Below are 18,224 nucleotides of genomic sequence, written 5' to 3'. Positions count from 1 at the left end.
TCTTTACAAATCAACTGTTCTCTTTTAATTTTTGTTCTTTTTTTTTTTCCTGTAGGATTTAGGTTTCACGACTACTTTAGTCAGAAAAGATAGATCTGCTAGTCACCTAGATCATAAACGTGAAATAAGGCAGTAAGTATTCCTGGACATATTTAGATTCTATATAAGCATCTTGTAAACGTCTTTGATTACTCTTTTTAATGTTTTGTCTTTTAATCAATAGTAAAATTTATGGATTTTTTTATTAGTTTGTGCAGACTTGCTAGCTAAAATGTTACTCAGCACTCGCCTGCAAAACAAATAATTTTTTTTAAAATTTTTTTTTAAATTTGAGGTGGAGAAGGGCTTTTTTTGTGAGCCTGGCTTTCTGTATTCCTGTCATGGTGATGATGATTTACATGATGGTTAAGGACAGTCAACTCTCGGATGCTCGCGCACATCACAACATGAGTGATGAGGAAATGGAGGCCATTCACTCCTCTATGTTTCTGGAACGCCAGCTCCTGCCAGGATTGTCTGTTATGAATTTTCTGTCATTTTTACTCTGTGTCCCTGTACAGGTAAGTGAGAACGTGGCAGCTCTGAGTTTGGTGGGGTGAGACAATCAAAGCGGAAGACAACAAAGAAATTAAATTTGGCAAGTGACCGTAAATCTGCTGCTTCAAATTGTTTTTGAGGCTGTTAGATGCTAACACTGCCGCTAAAATATGCGGTGCTAGGTACTGTTTTGGGCAGGGCAGTCAATGTGTAGGTGCTGTGCAGTCAGAGCATCAGAGGCAGCTTGCCTAGCTCTAGCTGGTGGGCATGGTGAGATGACCTAAGAATACTGAGGTGAAGATACAGCTCTCGCCTAATGCTAGGACTTCAGTAGGTGATGGAGAAAGCAAATGACAAAAAAAAAAAAAAAAAAAAAGGATGTCTTCCTCTCAGGGAAAAACTGCTGCTGTCTGTTAGAAGCGCACAGAATATAACTGGTACTGTTACTGTTACAGATGTTTGGAGGCTGGCACTTCTATATACAGGCATACAAAGCACTGAAGCACAAAACTGCAAACATGGATGTGCTCATTGTTCTGGCAACCTCCATTGCGTTCGTCTACTCATTTGTTATTCTTCTAGTTGCAATGGCTGAGAAAGCAAAAGTAAACCCCGTGACTTTCTTTGACACACCTCCCATGCTGCTTGCGTTCATCTCGTTGGGCCGGTGGCTAGAGCACGTCGCAAAGGTAAGGAAAATAAAAATACTTGTGATGTGTTGGTCAAAATGAATGTAGCGGTGGAAATTTTATTTCAGACAGGTTGCACTAGTAAAATATAGTAAAATAGGTTTAGTAAACTAGGTATGTTCTTGACATCTTCACTGAATGGAAAGCATCATATTTGCAAACTATAAGACACTGAGTATCATTTCTGAATGTTTTATACTTTAAAAATCAGATGAAAAAGCTTTCCTAGATTCTTCTGACCTTATTTGTTATAAAATCATCTACAATAACTGAAGTAGTAAAAATATGAAATGATTTAATATAAATCTGTTTGCAGGAAGTATTTTCTTAACAAAGTACATCACAACATATCCGGTTGTCATTTACCCTGTGATTTTTTTCCAATACCATAGTCAGAAAAATAAGGAATTTCTTATTCTAGGGTAAAACATCAGAAGCACTGGCTAGACTAATTTCATTACAAGCTACTGAAGCAACTATTGTTACCTTGGGCCCTGATAACGTTCTCTTAAGGTATCTTACTTTGTCATTTGCTTTTTCTGATGTTCCTTTTCTGTTGTTAATATTAGTAATTCACATACAAATGTTATCAGTCTGTAGAACTATGAAGAAAATAACTTCAGATTTTGCTGGCAGATACGTAAGATGTAAATGTTAAAATTAAGAAAAATTAATCCTATTCCAATTTGTTTTATTGGAATCGTGCTAATTTTTGCTAAGATAAGGAATGTAGTGGATTTTCTCATCTGGGAAGTAAATAAAAATATGATAAGCTTAGTGCTCTATAAAATGGCCTTTGTATAAGTTAACAATGTTAACTGGTGGGATTATGCTTTGTGTATAGTGACAACTGCTTTTGCCTGGATAACTTCGGTTAACAGTCTCTTGTTTAAAAACTCTAGTGAAGAGCAAGTTGACGTTGAACTGGTTCAGCGAGGTGATATTGTCAAAGTGGTGCCAGGAGGCAAATTCCCAGTGGACGGTCGTGTTATTGAAGGACACTCAATGGTAGATGAATCTCTTATCACAGGTGAGCCTGCATTTTTTTTTTGCAAGTATGAACATGTTCTTCTTTGCTTTTAAATAAATCTGAAGAGAAGTTGAAACTGATGTTCTTTCTTTTTTTTTACCTGTATGTTAGGAGTTGGTAGTTGTTAAAATAAAAAACATCAGCAAAAAAGCTCCTCCAGCATCTGTTGTTGACTTTTCCTTAGGTGAAGCGATGCCTGTGACTAAAAAACCTGGCAATACAGTTATTGCAGGTTCTATTAATCAGAATGGATCACTGCTGATTTCAGCAACCCATGTCGGAGCTGATACAACTCTTTCACAGATTGTTAAACTCGTGGAGGAGGCCCAGACCTCAAAGGTAGAGTAGTATCAACTTAAGCATTTGAGTCTCGTCTTACTTAGGCATCAGTGTACCAAATAATTTGCAAAGTGGTTAAGATTGCAGCTGCAATTCAAATCTCAACATAATGAAGTTCTTTTGCTGAACAAGGACTTCGATATGGTCCACTGTTCCAAATCTCGTCATCTTATTGAGTAAAATGTAATTATAAAGTGTGGTATGCCAAATGTGCTGAAAACAGAAGGTGTGATTATATCTATGTCTGAAGGCATAGAAGAGAATAAGCGTGATGTTGCTGAAGCTAACACTCATTTCTTCTTCCTAGGCTCCTATTCAGCAATTTGCAGACAAACTTAGTGGCTACTTCGTGCCTTTTATTGTGGCTGTTTCTGTGGTTACCCTTTTTGCCTGGATTATAATTGGATTTGTGGATTTTGAAATAGTAGAAAAATACTTCATGGTAAGTAAATCTCGTTAAACACCTTCTGAAATATTTCAAAAGTAATTAGTCTGCAAATGTATTAGGTTGCAACAGCTCCATTTTTGGATTATCCTTGGAGGCAGTTCCTGGGGGGGAGAACAACCCATATGAAATGATTATATTTTTCAGCTATATATTACACTGCAGAACCATTCTTACATTTCTACTTAAAGAGAGTTTGCAGTAATTAATCAACTCCTGAAAGTTAGTTTTAAAAAGGAAGAACAGAAAAAAGCACAAATACTAACCCTTGAAATTTCCCAATTTCCATTCCTTTTCTGTTGGGAAAAGAAATGCTTTGTGTCACAAGTTCCAATTCTTATTCTATTTTTCTTAGTATATCTTTGTGTAAATTCACCTTTGAAATCAGTGAAATTCATATACCTTACAGATGCCAGAGGAGGATCAAAATCTTAATTTGTACTTTGTGGTTGCTTAGATCTCAGGTTTCTTGGTGGACTAGTATTTCTCGTTAGAATTTATGAGTTGCAGGAGAGCAATCTTCATATCTTTGCTATTGCATATGACATAGAGTGTAGTACCCTATATAAGGAAAAGTCCTATAATAAAACAAACCATGGGTATATGCAGTATAGAGCACAATTTATTCACTGGTCATTAATTTTGTCATTAATCATAGCTTTGGCATATTTTTCCTGTGCTTTACTTTTTAATTCTAATTCTTTAATTTGCACGTTTGCATTTCTTTTTTTTACATCAAAGGCAATGTGTAGTTGAATTCCTTGTTTTCCTTGTTTTATTTTGTCACTAAAATGAATTTCTGTCACTAGGGTTACAATAAGAGCATTTCTGCAGCAGAGGTGATAATCCGCTTTGCTTTCCAAGCCTCTATCACAGTCCTGTGTATCGCGTGCCCCTGTTCCCTGGGATTAGCCACCCCAACAGCTGTGATGGTTGGTACTGGTGTAGGAGCCCAGAATGGCATACTGATCAAAGGAGGAGAACCATTAGAGATGGCCCATAAGGTAAGAAATGTGGGTTAATTTTACAAGAACTCCAAGGGCGGGTATCAGGAGCATTTTGCTAATTCCTGTCTGAGCAGATCATTGCATGTTTGTGAGTGGCATATTAGTAAGCTGGGTTAAAAGTGGGGTACTCTGAGGAAAATATACATTAAAGCTTTGTTCATTGAATGAAATCTTCCTGTTTTACTGCAGGTAAAGGTGGTTGTATTTGACAAAACGGGTACGATTACTCATGGGACTCCCGAAGTGACGCGTGTGAAATACCTAGTAGAGAGTAACTGGATGCCACATAATAAAATGCTGGCCATCGTGGGAACTGCAGAGAGTAACAGCGAACATCCTCTTGGAGTAGCAATAACAAAGTACTGCAAAAAGGTAAATTGTGTAGGAAAAGACATTTGTATTACAGAAGAACTTCTGCGTTACTTAATGTGTCTGAATAGACTGGCATCATTTAGAAAGTAATCGATGTATTCAAATGGAAAGCTGGAAAATTTTGAGGCCACTTCAGTCTTCTTTTTGCTACCACTTTCTTTAGGAACTGGACTCAGAAACCCTTGGGACATGTACAGATTTTCAGGTAGTTCCAGGCTGTGGCATTAGCTGTAAAGTCACCAATATTGAAGCACTGCTCTACAGGAAAAATAAAATGGTTGAAGAAAACAATGTTAAAAACGTGACACTTGTGAAGCTTGAGGAGAATGTGGAGGAATCAATGCAGCCTGCTTTGATTATCGATGCTGATTTACCAAGTAAGCTAACTCCACTTTATAGAATAAAATGGATAGCAAGATGGACTTACGTTTTTGGTCTTAGTCAGGAGCCTTAAGAATGAGAGCATTTTTTTCAGCCCTGTAGAACTGGGCTTGCATCAAGGCACATATGAAATAGAGGCGGTAATTTATTTATTTCATGCTCACGCATCACCTGGAACATTTGGATAAAAACATTTATGTTGGTATAAATACAACTGGAAGTTGTTAAATGTGGAGCTGAAAAACCATATAGGAGTTTTCTCTTAGCTGTCTATTTTGCTTCATCCCAAGTCACTATTTGCTAGCCAAAATCACGTATGTTTACACATTTCACTGGTTTTCAATCAAGAGCAGTTCACTGTTAGATCTTTCAACTATATTAGGATGTTAAATTAAAGGCACTGATAAAGGGACTTTGTCTTTTATTGTCTCTTGATCTGTGATTCTTGGTCTACTGAAGTGGTAACTACCTATTACTGAAGAAATGTCAGTACTGTTCTTTTCATGAACACATGAAAAGATTGGCTTGGCAAAAAAGAAAATCTCTCTCAATATTGATTAGACTCCTTAATGATATTTCAGTGCATACCGAGAGAGCTGGATAGGATTAGCTGGAGGGAAACTTGCTAGTTATCTATATGATGACAAGACTTGTTCTTCCTTCAGCTACAGTGACGTCTCAAAAATATTCCGTTCTCATTGGGAACCGGGAATGGATGAACAGAAATGGACTTCTTGTTAAAAACGAAGTTGATAAAGCCATGATTGAGCATGAGAGGAAAGGTCGCACAGCAGTTCTTACAGCTATTGATGGTAAGTTCATTGCTGTCTCTTCATTCAGAGGTGACTTGTCACCACTTAAATAGAAACTGGTAAGTACCAATGCCTTAGCAGTTACACCTGAAGTAGACTGATGGGATGGAGAGACATGAAGTACTAAAGCTTTGTTACACTGTCTTACAGGAGAAAATGTCACTTTCTTCTTCCCCCAAAAGAAATGAACAGTATTTATTACTAACTCCTGCTTTGTGTTTTTAGGAGTGCTTTGTGGCTTGATAGCTATTGCTGATACTGTGAAACCAGAAGCTGAGCTGGCAGTCTACACTTTGAAGAGTATGGGATTAGAAGTTGTTCTAATGACTGGTGACAACAGCAAGACAGCACGATCTATTGCCTCTCAGGTAAGCTGTTCTGCGTGTGTTTGGGTTTGAAGCTTGCCACAACACATTCACAGAAAGGTTGTTGTCATGCTGATAATGCTTGTGGCTAGTATAGAACTGGTCTATGGTGAAAAATGCTAACATAAAGCTCAGAATAAGAGGGTAACTAAAGAAGCCTTTTTGAGTAGGTGCAGTGTCAACTTTGAAATCAGAGCTGTTTTCATATTAGGGTTTGGTCTTTTGACTCAAGAGCATAATGTGGGTTTTGGCTTTCATAATTGCATTATTAGAAGCAGAAACTTTGATAGCTAGTAGGAAAGCTACTCCTGTGTTCTCTCTCTCTCTACCCCTCCGCATAGGTTGGCATCTCCAAAGTGTTTGCAGAGGTTCTTCCCTCCCACAAAGTAGCCAAAGTGAAACAGCTACAAGATGAAGGAAAGCGGGTGGCCATGGTTGGAGATGGTATCAATGACTCCCCTGCACTTGCTATGGCTAATGTGGGAATTGCTATTGGCACGGGTACTGATGTAGCCATCGAGGCAGCTGATGTGGTTCTAATTAAGGTAAGAAAGAAGAATGTTTCTTGAAAATGAGATGATGTCTTGAGTGATTCAGACCATTGCTGAGGTGTAGTACCTTCATAAGCCGGTACAACTGGAGATTGTCTTTGTCTTGCTTGTTTAGTAGTGGTACGTGACCTGTAAAGGAAGCTTTCCCCATTTTCTTGCTCCTACAAATTCAGGGGTAATTCAAATTTGAGAGTTGGCAAAGGAGGAAAAAAATGGGGTGACCTTTGGTAAACGTAAATCATATTTAAGGAACATGTCAGAATATCTGTAAGGTTACGGTCACTTCTTCGTGTGTATCAACAATACCTTGACAGGAACTGTGTTGTCTAGACCTGTGCCCTACGGATAGCGCTGTATACATTGTTTGGGTTATGGTGGCATCTGAAATAAGGCTGGTGCTCATTGTATGGGCTCTATGCAGATGAAATAGAGCAACTTACAGAATACTTATTACATGTAGTCTGTTGTGTCCGGTGTATGGTAGTTAGCTTTAAAAGGGGGGTATGTTGACATTATGTGTATGCTTTTTATCTCTGACTTCTCCTATAAACATTAATTTCCAGGATGACTTAATGGATGTGGTAGCAAGTATAGATTTGTCAAGGAAGACTGTCAAAAGGATCCGGATCAACTTTGTCTTTGCTCTAATTTATAATCTCATTGGAGTTCCCATAGCTGCTGGTACGTGAATGTTTTCCTGTGGTAATAAAACTGTGCTTAGCCAATAGCTTACATGGATTTACTATTGTATGGAAGAGTATCCATTTTCTTTATTTCTGATAGACGTTAAGAGCAGAGCTCTTACACCACTGCAACCTCTGCAGGCAATTTGTGCACTGTCATCTGCCACATTACAGCTGCTGTGGATATGCTCAGCACATCAAAATGACTGTAAGATAAACTGTTTATTAAATGAACTTGATCCCACAAACAAGCAGTTTACTGCAAGGCTGGCAAGACATGCCTTCCTATGAATTTTCAGATTATATGTGACATGGTCAGCTGTATTCACATGTGGGTTCTGCGCGAGATGGGACATAAATACTTGCATTGAATATTTGTTATTTAATACTAGACTAAAATCATTTAGTAACATAATAGAAATGGAACGAAATTAGAAAGTCCTCATGAAGTTTTGTGTTTTTACATAAGGCGTTGGATTCATATATGAAGAATGCTGTGTTCCTGCTCTAAACTCATTATTTTCTTTTTCTAGGTGTGTTCCTGCCCATTGGTCTGGTTTTGCAACCTTGGATGGGATCTGCAGCAATGGCTGCCTCCTCTGTCTCTGTTGTGCTTTCTTCTTTGCTGTTGAAGATGTGAGTATGAAAAACTTATTTGTTATTTGTAACTTGGATTTGAAGCTCAGGTCTTTTCCTTTAAGTGGCAGAAAATGAGTGTGAGGCTGTGACAGATTTTGAAACTTTTTGGAGAACAATTTGGGCAAGTCTGTGCTTGGCAGTGGTTGATTCTTGCTTGAGAAGAGGAGTCAGCCCATAATACTTCAGAAGGTAGTATTTAAAAATTAAGAGAAACGTAGAACTCAAAAGTGTGTTCAAAATTTCAAATTCCTTAGTGCCCTTTGTATATTTCTGAGAAATCTTGTCTGAACATGCTGACTGCTGAAAAGTGAGGCTTCTAAGACAACGCAGCTGTACACTCTGCACAAGCACTGAGGACCAGTGATAAACCAAGCTGCACTTGTCAATGAAGAATTTGTTTCCTTACTTCACAGTTAGGAGCAGTGTAGCACTGAGGTAGGAATGGTATCTTTTGCTGTCCAGTTAACACACTTGGTTTCAGAGGAAGCAGAGCAGAATACCTGGTAAATGTTAGCAGATACACTTTGCTGTTACATGTTTTGCAGATGCTCAGTACCACTAAAGCAGTTAAATGCTGGGTGATACTTGTCTGCTTTACCTATTCTTCTGCATCCAGGCCCAAAAGCACAGAATCAGCTTCTGGTTGTATGGTAGACTCACAAAGTCTGAGACTTCAGTCACTGTATAATGGATCATGTTATAAATGTCTCTGGCTTCCGCGTGATTATAGCACATAAAGGCTAGCTTCTTTCCATATTTTAGTGTACTTCATCCTGAGACACATTGTCCTCTTTTTTTTTCCCCCCCTTCCTATAGGTACCAGAAACCAAGTTCTGAGAAACTCGAGTTCCGGGCCCGTGGCCAAATGAAGCACAAGAGCCCATCAGAAATCAGTGTCCATATCGGAATTGATGAGACCGGCACAAACTGTCGTAAACTGAGCTTAATGGATCGCATCATCAATTACAGTAGAGCCTCCATAAATTCTCTCTTTTCAGACAAGCGTTCAGTGAATAGCATAGTTCTTAATGAACCAGATAAGCATTCATTGTTGGTGGGAGATTTTGGAGAAGATGATGACACAACATTATGAAAGACTTACACACATGCCCTCAAAAGAAGGCAGAAGAAAGAAAATGGAAAAATAACCAAAACAACCTTAGCAACTGTCTACAAGTCTGTGCAAGCAATGATCACTTCTGGAGGTCGTTACAGATGCTTTTCTACCTTTATGGGGTTTGATCTATACAGGTGTTTCTTCCTTAATGTAGAAAATGAGTTTATTAGTGACCTCCCAGTATCCTTTTCTATTTTTTTTAGTTAGACTTAACAAAAAAAAAAAAGGAGTAGAAGCCGTTAATGCTTGTGAACAGAGCTGTGTTACCATTCCATGAAGTTTGCTTTTTTTGGTGGAATATCAAGATACAATTAAGGAGACTAAGGAACCAGAAATGCATTTCCCAGCCTTGTAACAGGCTTCTTTATGCATAGTCAAGTTTAGTACTGTGTTTAAAAAATTATAAACTCCCAGATCTGTGAAATACTCAAAGTTCTGTGTTTGCAGATAGATGTGCCTTAAAAACTTCAAGGACTGCTCTTGTATTTATAGCCTGCCTTGTGCCAGGAATGGTTCCTCTTGAATGCCAGTCTTCTTGTAAATGTCTGGTTCCAGCTTTTCACACTCCTAGCATCGTAACATCTCACTGTCCGTGATCTGGATTTCTGTTAGACAGATGACTGAGAGATCTGGGGTTTCAATCTTAACATTGTACCCATGTTTAACTCCTATACATCCCTTTTCCAGTACACTCCTCCTAAGATTGTGTGCTTGAAGGTTGAATGGGTTGATGCTTGCTCTTTCTCAACTTCTAAGCCAAAAACTCTGTCATCATCTGAGTATATGAACGTGATGTGCTATTAGCTGAAATATTTAGCTTTTAAAAAAGCAGCAATGTAGTTAGTGCTTGCTTCCAGTATCAACTAGCACTCCCCAAATGAGCCAGAAGAGCTTGGTGTCACACAGACAACCCTTAAAATACTTACAATTCAATCTCTGCGGATATCTACCATCATCAAAGAGTTCATTATCTGTCAGATACTGCACTGACACCAGTTGCCTGTAGAGATAAGTGGGCCAGGAGTGGTCCCCAGCCCACTCTATAGATCCAAACCTCCTTAGTTTGGGATATTCAGATTCAGGCTTTGTAAATTAAGACCAACTTCATTTGTTACAGAACTGAAATCTCAAAATGCAGGTTTTGATCATTAAATCTTGAATACTAAAAAATTCTCAATGAGAAATAGAGTTGGTGTTCATCACCCAGTAGCTAGCTACCTGTTTGTTACTTAATAAACCTTGTTCTTTAAATCCTGTGCTTAGACAGCGATCTAAAACAATTACCAGGTTCCATAATGTTGAACTAAATAATAAAATACAATTAATGGTGTAAACATGTAATTCCCAATAGTGCTATTAGAGAAGAAATACCCAGTGCAGAATGACAGATTTCTGTAATAGTCTAGTTTTTTTAACTTGAAGTCTGTTATCAATGCATAGATCGTGCATGTAGGAAGTCATAAGTAGGGGGTTTTTACTATTTTTTTAACTACCAGGAAAAGTACCAGTGTATGAAAGCAGCAAAGTTGTACTGTGGATTATGTTGTTAGTGAATCAGTATACTTCTTAAATTGCAGTGAGAACAACATAATTTGTAATTGTTGCTGCCACTGGTTTAAGAAACAAAGTATTTCTGTTGCAGAATTAGGTTCTTAGTATCTCTAAGTGAATGTTTTAATTTTAATTAGATTCTATGTATATATTGTGTTAAGAAGTGCTGAGATGCATTACTGCAAAGCCATTCCATGAGATGTTTTTCTCAGTTTTCAGCAAGAAAGCAGTTTCTCACAAAGCTGTTTCTTATGAAGTGCATAATTACCTGAAAACCAGCAGAATGCTGTCAAACAGCTTTTAGTGCTTCAAGACCATGTAAACTGTTCCCAAAGATTTTGGTTTTCTCGTTAATCCATGCTCACTCTGTGTTGTTCTTGGCAAGATTCTGCAGATGAAACAAAAGAAGTGATTTGCATTTTTTTTTTTTTTGTCTGGGTTTTGCTGATAATTGGTCATCTTAACCATACAGTGGAGACACAAGGCAGATCTAGACATGCTCTCAGCTGGGAGTTCCACTACTGCAGGAGCTGGTCCAGCCCCTGGCTATGGTACATGTGGAATATAAGTGACAGAAATCATGTTCTTATTGCAGGAAACAGAGTAGTAATATAAGGTTATATTCCTGCTTGATAGATAAAGCAGCATGAAGAGTTTACTAAATTCTTTCCAAATTAATTTTTAGAGATAGTATGAGTGGAAACCAAATTGCTCAGGAGTTTCTGAAAGGCTCGTATGAAGTCATACCTACAGCAGCACTGGTCAGGACTTACTGGCCCAGGAAGTCCCTTTCAATCCAGTTTTTCTCTTTAGGAAAATCTGTCTGGAAATGTCTTTTGAACCTGAATTTAGTACACAGTACATTTGAGTGTTGTATAGGTGATTAAGGAATTCAGAGTCTAAGTTTTGAAAACAGGTTCTGTCCAGTCCTGCCCCTCTTCCCCCAAGCGTATAGTATTGACTTAAAGAATGTTTGTCATGTGATTAAAATATTTTATAAGGTGCTTTACAGTGAAGAACCAAAGTATTTTTCAGTTTGAATGTACAGTACAAGTAAAATCATGCGAAAGGTAAATGTTTTCCTAAATATAAATGTTTTAATATGTAAGTATCTTATTCCTGTTGGAGACTGTTTGGATTCGAGAATTGAAAATATCACCTGGAAGCATAGTTACAAATGAAATTATGTATTACTTGTCTATGTTATTGTTTTCTATAACTAGCTATTTATAAAACCTGTACTTTATTTAAAAAGGGAGAAACAGTACATATGCTCAAGGCTTTAAAAATTGCTCTTTGAATCTTGCCAATAAACTTTTAAAAGTGTAGACACTTGAAATTTTAAATGAAGAATGTGAAGCTGACAAAACACAATGAAAGCAAGTAAACAATTTTATTTATTACAAGTATTGTTTAAAACAGAAGTTCCATCCAAATGCTTTAAACTTAAGATTTTTAATTCATTTTTTTTGGTATGAAAAATGGAGAAATGAATGTTGTTATAGAATGTTAATTTAGTGCTGTTACATTTCTTTATACCTGGAAAAAAAAATGTAGTCTTGCACTTTCTATTAACTGTGCCTCTATCATCATAATGACAATTATAAACTATGTAATAAAAATGTAGCATCCAAAGACTTTTTAAATCATGTTCTATGATTTCTTCAAAATATTTTTTGTGCTGACTTTATAGATTCTACTGCTAGCTGTGCAGAATTTCTTCCCGTTCCTTACACCCTGTTCAATTTAAAAGGCAACACATGGCACCTCTGGGGCATGATGATGCTGGATTGCCCTTCAGCAGGTTGAAATGGGCATGTACAGGATCAGGATTTCAAAAGCAGCCTTTGCATGTTGCATGCATTTCATCTTCACCCAGTAAGAGCTCCCTCTGAAACTGGAAAGGTGAAACAATGTCTTTTTTTGCTTATTTGGCAAAAAGGTGAGGATCGGTGTTTCCTATGTATGTTTCCAGCTCTAGTAAACTGCATGACCTTGAGCAAAATGCCCAGCCTACATGAAAGAGTAGGGCTGTTGGCAAGTGGTATTAGTGAAAGTTGGGAAATTGTGGAATAATCCTCTCATAAAGAGTGTCGCCTTATTACAGAATCAGAGTGGTTGAGGTTGGAAGACTGCTGGAGGTCATGAAGTCCAAATCCATCCAAGCAGGCCAGCTACAGCAGATTCCCCAGTACTGTGTCCAGTCAGATGTTAGTATCTCCACCATCCCTCTGGGTAAATTGTTCTTGTGGTCAGTCACCCTCAGTGTTTTATTGTTTGTTTTTTTAAATATATATATTTTTTCTTATGTTTAGATGAAATTTCCTTTATTTCAGTTTGTACCTGTTACCTCTTGGCCTTTCATTGGGCCTTATTGAGAAGAGTCTGGCTAAAGCACAATCATTTATGCAGTCACTGCATGTCCCAAAGCAAAGTGTCACGCAAGCAGTGATGAGAAAAGTTCAGTGTGAGTACTCCCCTGTTCCTGTCATGGAGATGGCCAAGCTCCCATCCCAAAAAGGATCACTTGAATGGGCCTCATCTAGCACAAATCCCCTGCCACAGCATAGGTGCTATCCTGAGCAGTGAGGAGCAGCAAGCAAAGGAGAAGACACCCTTCTCAGCTCCTCGGCCCAACTGCCCTTTTTATCCTGACTGGTCCTCAGGCTGTGGTTGCTGACTGACATTTTTCTGGAGAGCTTTCTACCTTCAGCTTATGTCAGGATAGGAAAAAAAAAGTGCAAAGCCTGAAGAAGACTCGTATATTTATGAGCTTTCTCAAAGCATCTCTCCAGCATTGGAAGTAAACAGGTTGAACAACTAAAAAAACAGAAAACCTGCTCTGTCGAAAACAGTGTTCCCTGTTTGCCAAGGCCTCTGCCTGCTCCCCCACCATGCCATCTCGAGCGTATCCCTTATGCCTGTCTGCAGGTAGATGGGCTGGAATGGTTTCTCCTGGAGTTTTGTGGTGCTGTTTTTATTGTATTACTGGCAGGGGAGTTCTTTTTTGGTTTTCTGGATCACTCAGGCCAGAGTCCCATAAAAATCACTCTTCATGGGACCCCAATTCATCTTTGCTTCGCATTGAGCTGGTCTCACATGGAGATAAGGAGTTTTGGTGGGCAGATCCTGCTGCATTGGGGAACAGAGTGGGAAGGGGCCGTAAGATGGTACTTCTAGCCTTGTTCTAAAGGAGCAAGGTGTGAGAGATCCCTTGTGCTGTACAGACAAGTCTAGTGACTACTAAATTTAGGCATAATGAGTCTTCGTCTCTGCTAGGTCTGCTGTCATGTAGAAAGCTAAGTTTGGATCCAAGTCTTTCCAAGACTGAAAATTTTGCTTTCAGTTAAGACACAACACTGTAATTTAGTCATCTTGGACTGGCTCTTGTTGGCCTAATATGCTCCGGCAGGTGTGGAAACCTCCAGGTTTTTAGCCCCTGTGGTTTTGAAAATACATGCTTGTTGCACAGAAATAATAACCAAAACATTTAGGTCTGTTTTATTTACATCTTCAGTTATTTTGGGTTAAGAGAGCATGTGAACTTTCTTGTTTCAATTTGAACAGCCTTTTTTAGCTATGACTGAATTTATTTATGCATTTTAAGAAAAGATTAACTAGGCCACTTTCTTTGGCACTTATGTCCAGCTACCGTTTTGCAGCAAATTGTTTAGTGGATCAAAAGCACCTCAGTCTGCAGCCTAAGGCTTCTGTCTCTGTGCACAAGATGGATACAATACCACATCACTCGTGTAGGAGAGTTTGACTAAAGCCACAACCAGTCTCCCAAGGTATAAAACACATCTCAACTGCATTTAGGGTAAGATCAAACATTTTTCTACCAGTTTTTGTCATTCAGGAGGTTTTATAGACAAAGCCAAAATGGAATAACATAAGCTATATTGGTGAAATTGTGTCTTGAAGTCGGGAAAACCTTAATCTTTCCATTCCCACTAAAAAAATCTCATTCTCTTGAGCTAGTCCAGCTTCACTACACTGGCCAACCTAGCTAGAGTATCACCATAAGAGGATCACATCAGTAAAAACAGCTTTTATACCTGCTGCAAAATTTGAACTCTTCTTACAGCCATATATCCACATTGCCCCATGTCTCTGTAAGTGTTAAATATCTTAGACAACTAAGTTTTAAATTAGCTCATACAGCTGTTTACTACAGCAGCTTCTTACCTGCCTCACATCTGCAGGTGCTTGCTGCCACCGTGGGGAGCGAGTGGTAAGGAAAATCCTGATATTCAGTATTACTGCTTTATTGAAAAAAGTCAATTTACTTGGATCAAATATTGTTTTGTTTTACCCTGTATGAAATCAGTGGAACAAATATCAGCTTGTAGAGCTCTGATGGGAAAAAATATTGTAAATAACACTAGGAGTAATATTATTCTAAAGCTTTGTTGTTTGGCATTACAGAGATACGCAGAAATACTGTACTTCAGCAGCCTGCCATAGTCAGGTAGTCCATTGGTAAATTCTGGATCCTATGCAGCTGCTGCCTGAAACATCACATTTTCAGGTTTGATGGAGTCCATTTTATCAGGACACAGTTCCTGCATAGATTTTTGTATTAACCCCTGCCTAGGTACTTTCATTTCAATCTGGATAAATTTTCTTTAAATATGTTCTTCCCACCCCCCCTTTTTTTTAATTAATGTTTTTAGAAAGCATCTCTATAGAACAGTCTGAGAAGCCCTAAAGGTCAGGCTTTGATTCAAAAACACGTACGTTTCTCTCATCAAAAAGTGCTCACAACGGAAGCCTTTGGGTACACCTGAACTCCCTTGGGGAGCCTTTACACAACCCCACACCGAACAGGACTCTGCACCTTCTGTCTTTCCTCACTGAGAGGCAGAAAAAGCTTGTCATTGTTCCATGCAGGAACGCGGAAATCCTGGCGAAGTTATTGATAGATCATTTCCCAGTGAGCTCTCACCCACCTTCCCCTAGAGGGCCCTGTTTCTTAAAAAGTCAGGAAACTGCATCTGCTTCATAAAAAGTATGGGTGCTCGGACCACTTCCTGGGCTTGTGCAAGAGCCTGGGAGGCTCATGCTGCTGCTGGTTTATTCTGTCTGCTCAACTGTTCACTGGGTTTGATTATGTTCGTTTACTGTGGTCAATGACAAGCCTATTGGGAAGGACGTAACTGGGGATTTGTCTTTTTATTTAGTTGCTGACTGTTAAGTTAAACTAATTTGTTACACACACGCACACATTTTTTTTTTTTTTTGGTTTAGTTAGGCAGTAGTAATGGCCTAGAGCAAAAGATAACAGCTGGTTGAATTAAAATAGATAAATGTGTAGTTAAGATTGATGAGGGCGGTATGGCTGTTATTTAGACTGTACATAAAAATACATGCCCAGACTCCATCAGCATTGAGAATCCAGGAAAATCTGTTGTACATCAGTTAAAGAGGTTTTAAAACTTAAAATAAATAAATAAATATTACACTGGTATTGGAGGTTAAAACCACAAAGTAAGCTACATGTTACTCGTGTAAAAGCCTTTTCGTATAAGTGATCTTACTTCACATCTCTTCTGTGATGCTTCATGTCTAAAATCTAGGCTGAAACCAAGCTTAATGTTTGAAAGCTGGTATTTGGAAAGGAAGGCTTTTCTTTTTTTCCTGTCTCCTTCCATCTTCCGTTTCAAGGACAGAGAGATAAACAAAAATACCATCATAACATTCTTTTAAAATACATATGCTTTTGTATATTGCACTACTGCAAGCAGGGGAAAAAAAAAAACTTGTAGACTGTGCTGAAGCCTGTTTTTAAGTAGAAACTTAGAATGCAGACAGTAGTTATAAAAGCAGGAAGTTTTTGAAGACTGGATCATGTGATACAGATGAAGATGCAGATTATTGGTCTCCAAACCACAACCCTTTAGTTTATTTAATATAAATATGTAGGCCAGTGTACCAAAGCCCGTGATCTGTGATCTGTCTAAACTTGCCACAGTCTCATTCCTTTTTGCTAGGCAAAGCAGGCAGGATCATGCAGATGATGGCTGTGTCAGTCTAAAGTACAGCTTCTGTTTTGTATTTCTAGAAATTAGTTCCTTGGTGGTCACAGTCTAATACCAGATTTTTTTCTTCATTTATCAGTCCTCTGCCCTCCTGTCTTTGTTGTATTGGTTAATTTAAAAGTGCGGGTTTTGAACTGTTTGCATGGGCTTTTTTCTTTAAATATTTGCAGTATATTCTAGATATTTCACAACAGGTAGGAAGGACAGAAAGGTGACTCAAACGTGGAAATGAGCTTCAAGTCTCGAACACGTGTCTGCAGTACTTTTCCTTTCTTTATTTTTTTTAATTATATTCTGTCACCCCCACATTCTCGTTTGACTTTCTTCTCCTACCTTCATAAAAAATGGAGAAAGAACAAGCAAACATAAAACCTGAGTACACCTTACAAACTAAGGCTGCCATTATGCCCCAAATAATAGATCCTTAAAGCTGTACTAAGCTTCAAATTTTTGATTATTAAAGACATAATACAGTACTAGCCTGTTATATGTATATATTTTCTGTGGAGTTAGTCCTATTGAGTGGCATGTTCCTGGTTATTTTTAAAAATAAACCCTTTGGGGCTTTGATTATGCCCGACCTCGTAGGACTGGAAGTATATGGGCAGTACTCCACAAATTCCTGTATCTCAGGTATTTTTACCATTTGATTATTTTTGAATTCATTCAAAATGACTTGTGTAGTCCTGAGCACCCTCTACTAACTGAGGATTAGCGCGTGTCCCCCTGTCCCCTTCTCCTCGATCAGCCCTGGTGTGTAAGTGCCCTGCATCTTATGTTACTGTGGGTGCTCGGGTTACCGTGTGCCTGCCGTGCTCCGTGACATTTCTCCTCCAGCCTTTTTTACCTCGAGGAGATGGCACGCAAGCTTTTGAAAAGAAAGTCTTGTACTACTGAATGACTCCATTTACTGGGGAAAGCAACTCCAGGCTTTGAGAAGGCTGTGTTCAGGACCAGTTTAGGATTTGATGCTAATATCTTTTTATTCAGGCAGTGGGAGAAGGCCAACGGCATCCTGGCTTGTATCAGAAATAGTGATAGGATCAGCAACTAGTGATAGGACTAGAGGGAATGGCCTCAAGGTGTGCCAGGGGAGGTTCAGGTTGGAAATGAGGAGAAATTTCTGTCAGAAATTGTGGTTAGGTATAGGGACGGGTTGCCCAGGGAGGTGGTGGCATCACTATCCCTGGGGGTGTTCGAGGAAAGGCTGGACGTGGTGCTTGGGGACATGGGTTAGTGGGTGACATTGGTGGTAGGGGATGGTTGGACCAGATGATCTCGGAGGTCTTTTCCAACCTTAATGATTCTGTGATTCCAGCTTTACTTTCAGCAAATATCAAGACCATCACCAGACCTATTTAATTTAAACCCTGACCATAGGATTTACAGCCACAGACAAAACACGCAGCCACATGCTGACAAACGGAGGCGACGTGCGTGCCTGCCCTTCTCCATCCTAAGGGGGGATTTTAGGATCTAGCTTTTTACAGCCCCACGGATGGCAGCGAGAGCTGTGAAGCTGAGGAGAGCGCGGGCAGACCAACCCCACAACCCAACGGCCCCGCGGCCCCACTGCGGCGGCCTGGGCTGCCCTCAGGCGGCCCCGCCCCCGCCGGCTCCGTGCGGGACGTGACCAGGCCCGGCCGCAACCAGGCCTGACGGCGG

At 39.1% G+C, this 18,224-nt stretch overlaps 1 protein-coding gene across 2 annotated transcripts in view; it reads left to right on the top strand.

Annotated features, from left to right (window-relative positions):
* Window positions 1-12,164, top strand: part of ATP7A (ATPase copper transporting alpha) — a 28,550-nt gene extending 16,386 nt beyond the window's left edge. For both annotated transcript variants that reach the window (XM_083797229.1, XM_083797230.1), the window contains exons 8-23: window positions 56-132; window positions 335-560; window positions 993-1,226; window positions 1,648-1,739; window positions 2,129-2,256; window positions 2,441-2,595; window positions 2,903-3,037; window positions 3,850-4,044; window positions 4,237-4,419; window positions 4,583-4,796; window positions 5,466-5,612; window positions 5,838-5,980; window positions 6,319-6,522; window positions 7,092-7,209; window positions 7,745-7,847; window positions 8,667-12,164. In XM_083797229.1, coding sequence (XP_083653355.1) covers window positions 56-132; window positions 335-560; window positions 993-1,226; window positions 1,648-1,739; window positions 2,129-2,256; window positions 2,441-2,595; window positions 2,903-3,037; window positions 3,850-4,044; window positions 4,237-4,419; window positions 4,583-4,796; window positions 5,466-5,612; window positions 5,838-5,980; window positions 6,319-6,522; window positions 7,092-7,209; window positions 7,745-7,847; window positions 8,667-8,943 — 2,631 coding nt within the window. In that variant the 3' untranslated portion in view covers window positions 8,944-12,164. The remainder of the gene's footprint in view (window positions 1-55; window positions 133-334; window positions 561-992; window positions 1,227-1,647; window positions 1,740-2,128; window positions 2,257-2,440; window positions 2,596-2,902; window positions 3,038-3,849; window positions 4,045-4,236; window positions 4,420-4,582; window positions 4,797-5,465; window positions 5,613-5,837; window positions 5,981-6,318; window positions 6,523-7,091; window positions 7,210-7,744; window positions 7,848-8,666) is intronic.
* Window positions 12,165-18,224: the final 6,060 nt, after the last annotated feature.

This window comes from Anser anser (genome assembly GCF_964211835.1).
Source record: "Anser anser genome assembly, chromosome: 13".
NCBI lineage: Eukaryota > Metazoa > Chordata > Aves > Anseriformes > Anatidae > Anser > Anser anser.
This window is presented reverse-complemented; position numbering and strand designations above follow the sequence as displayed.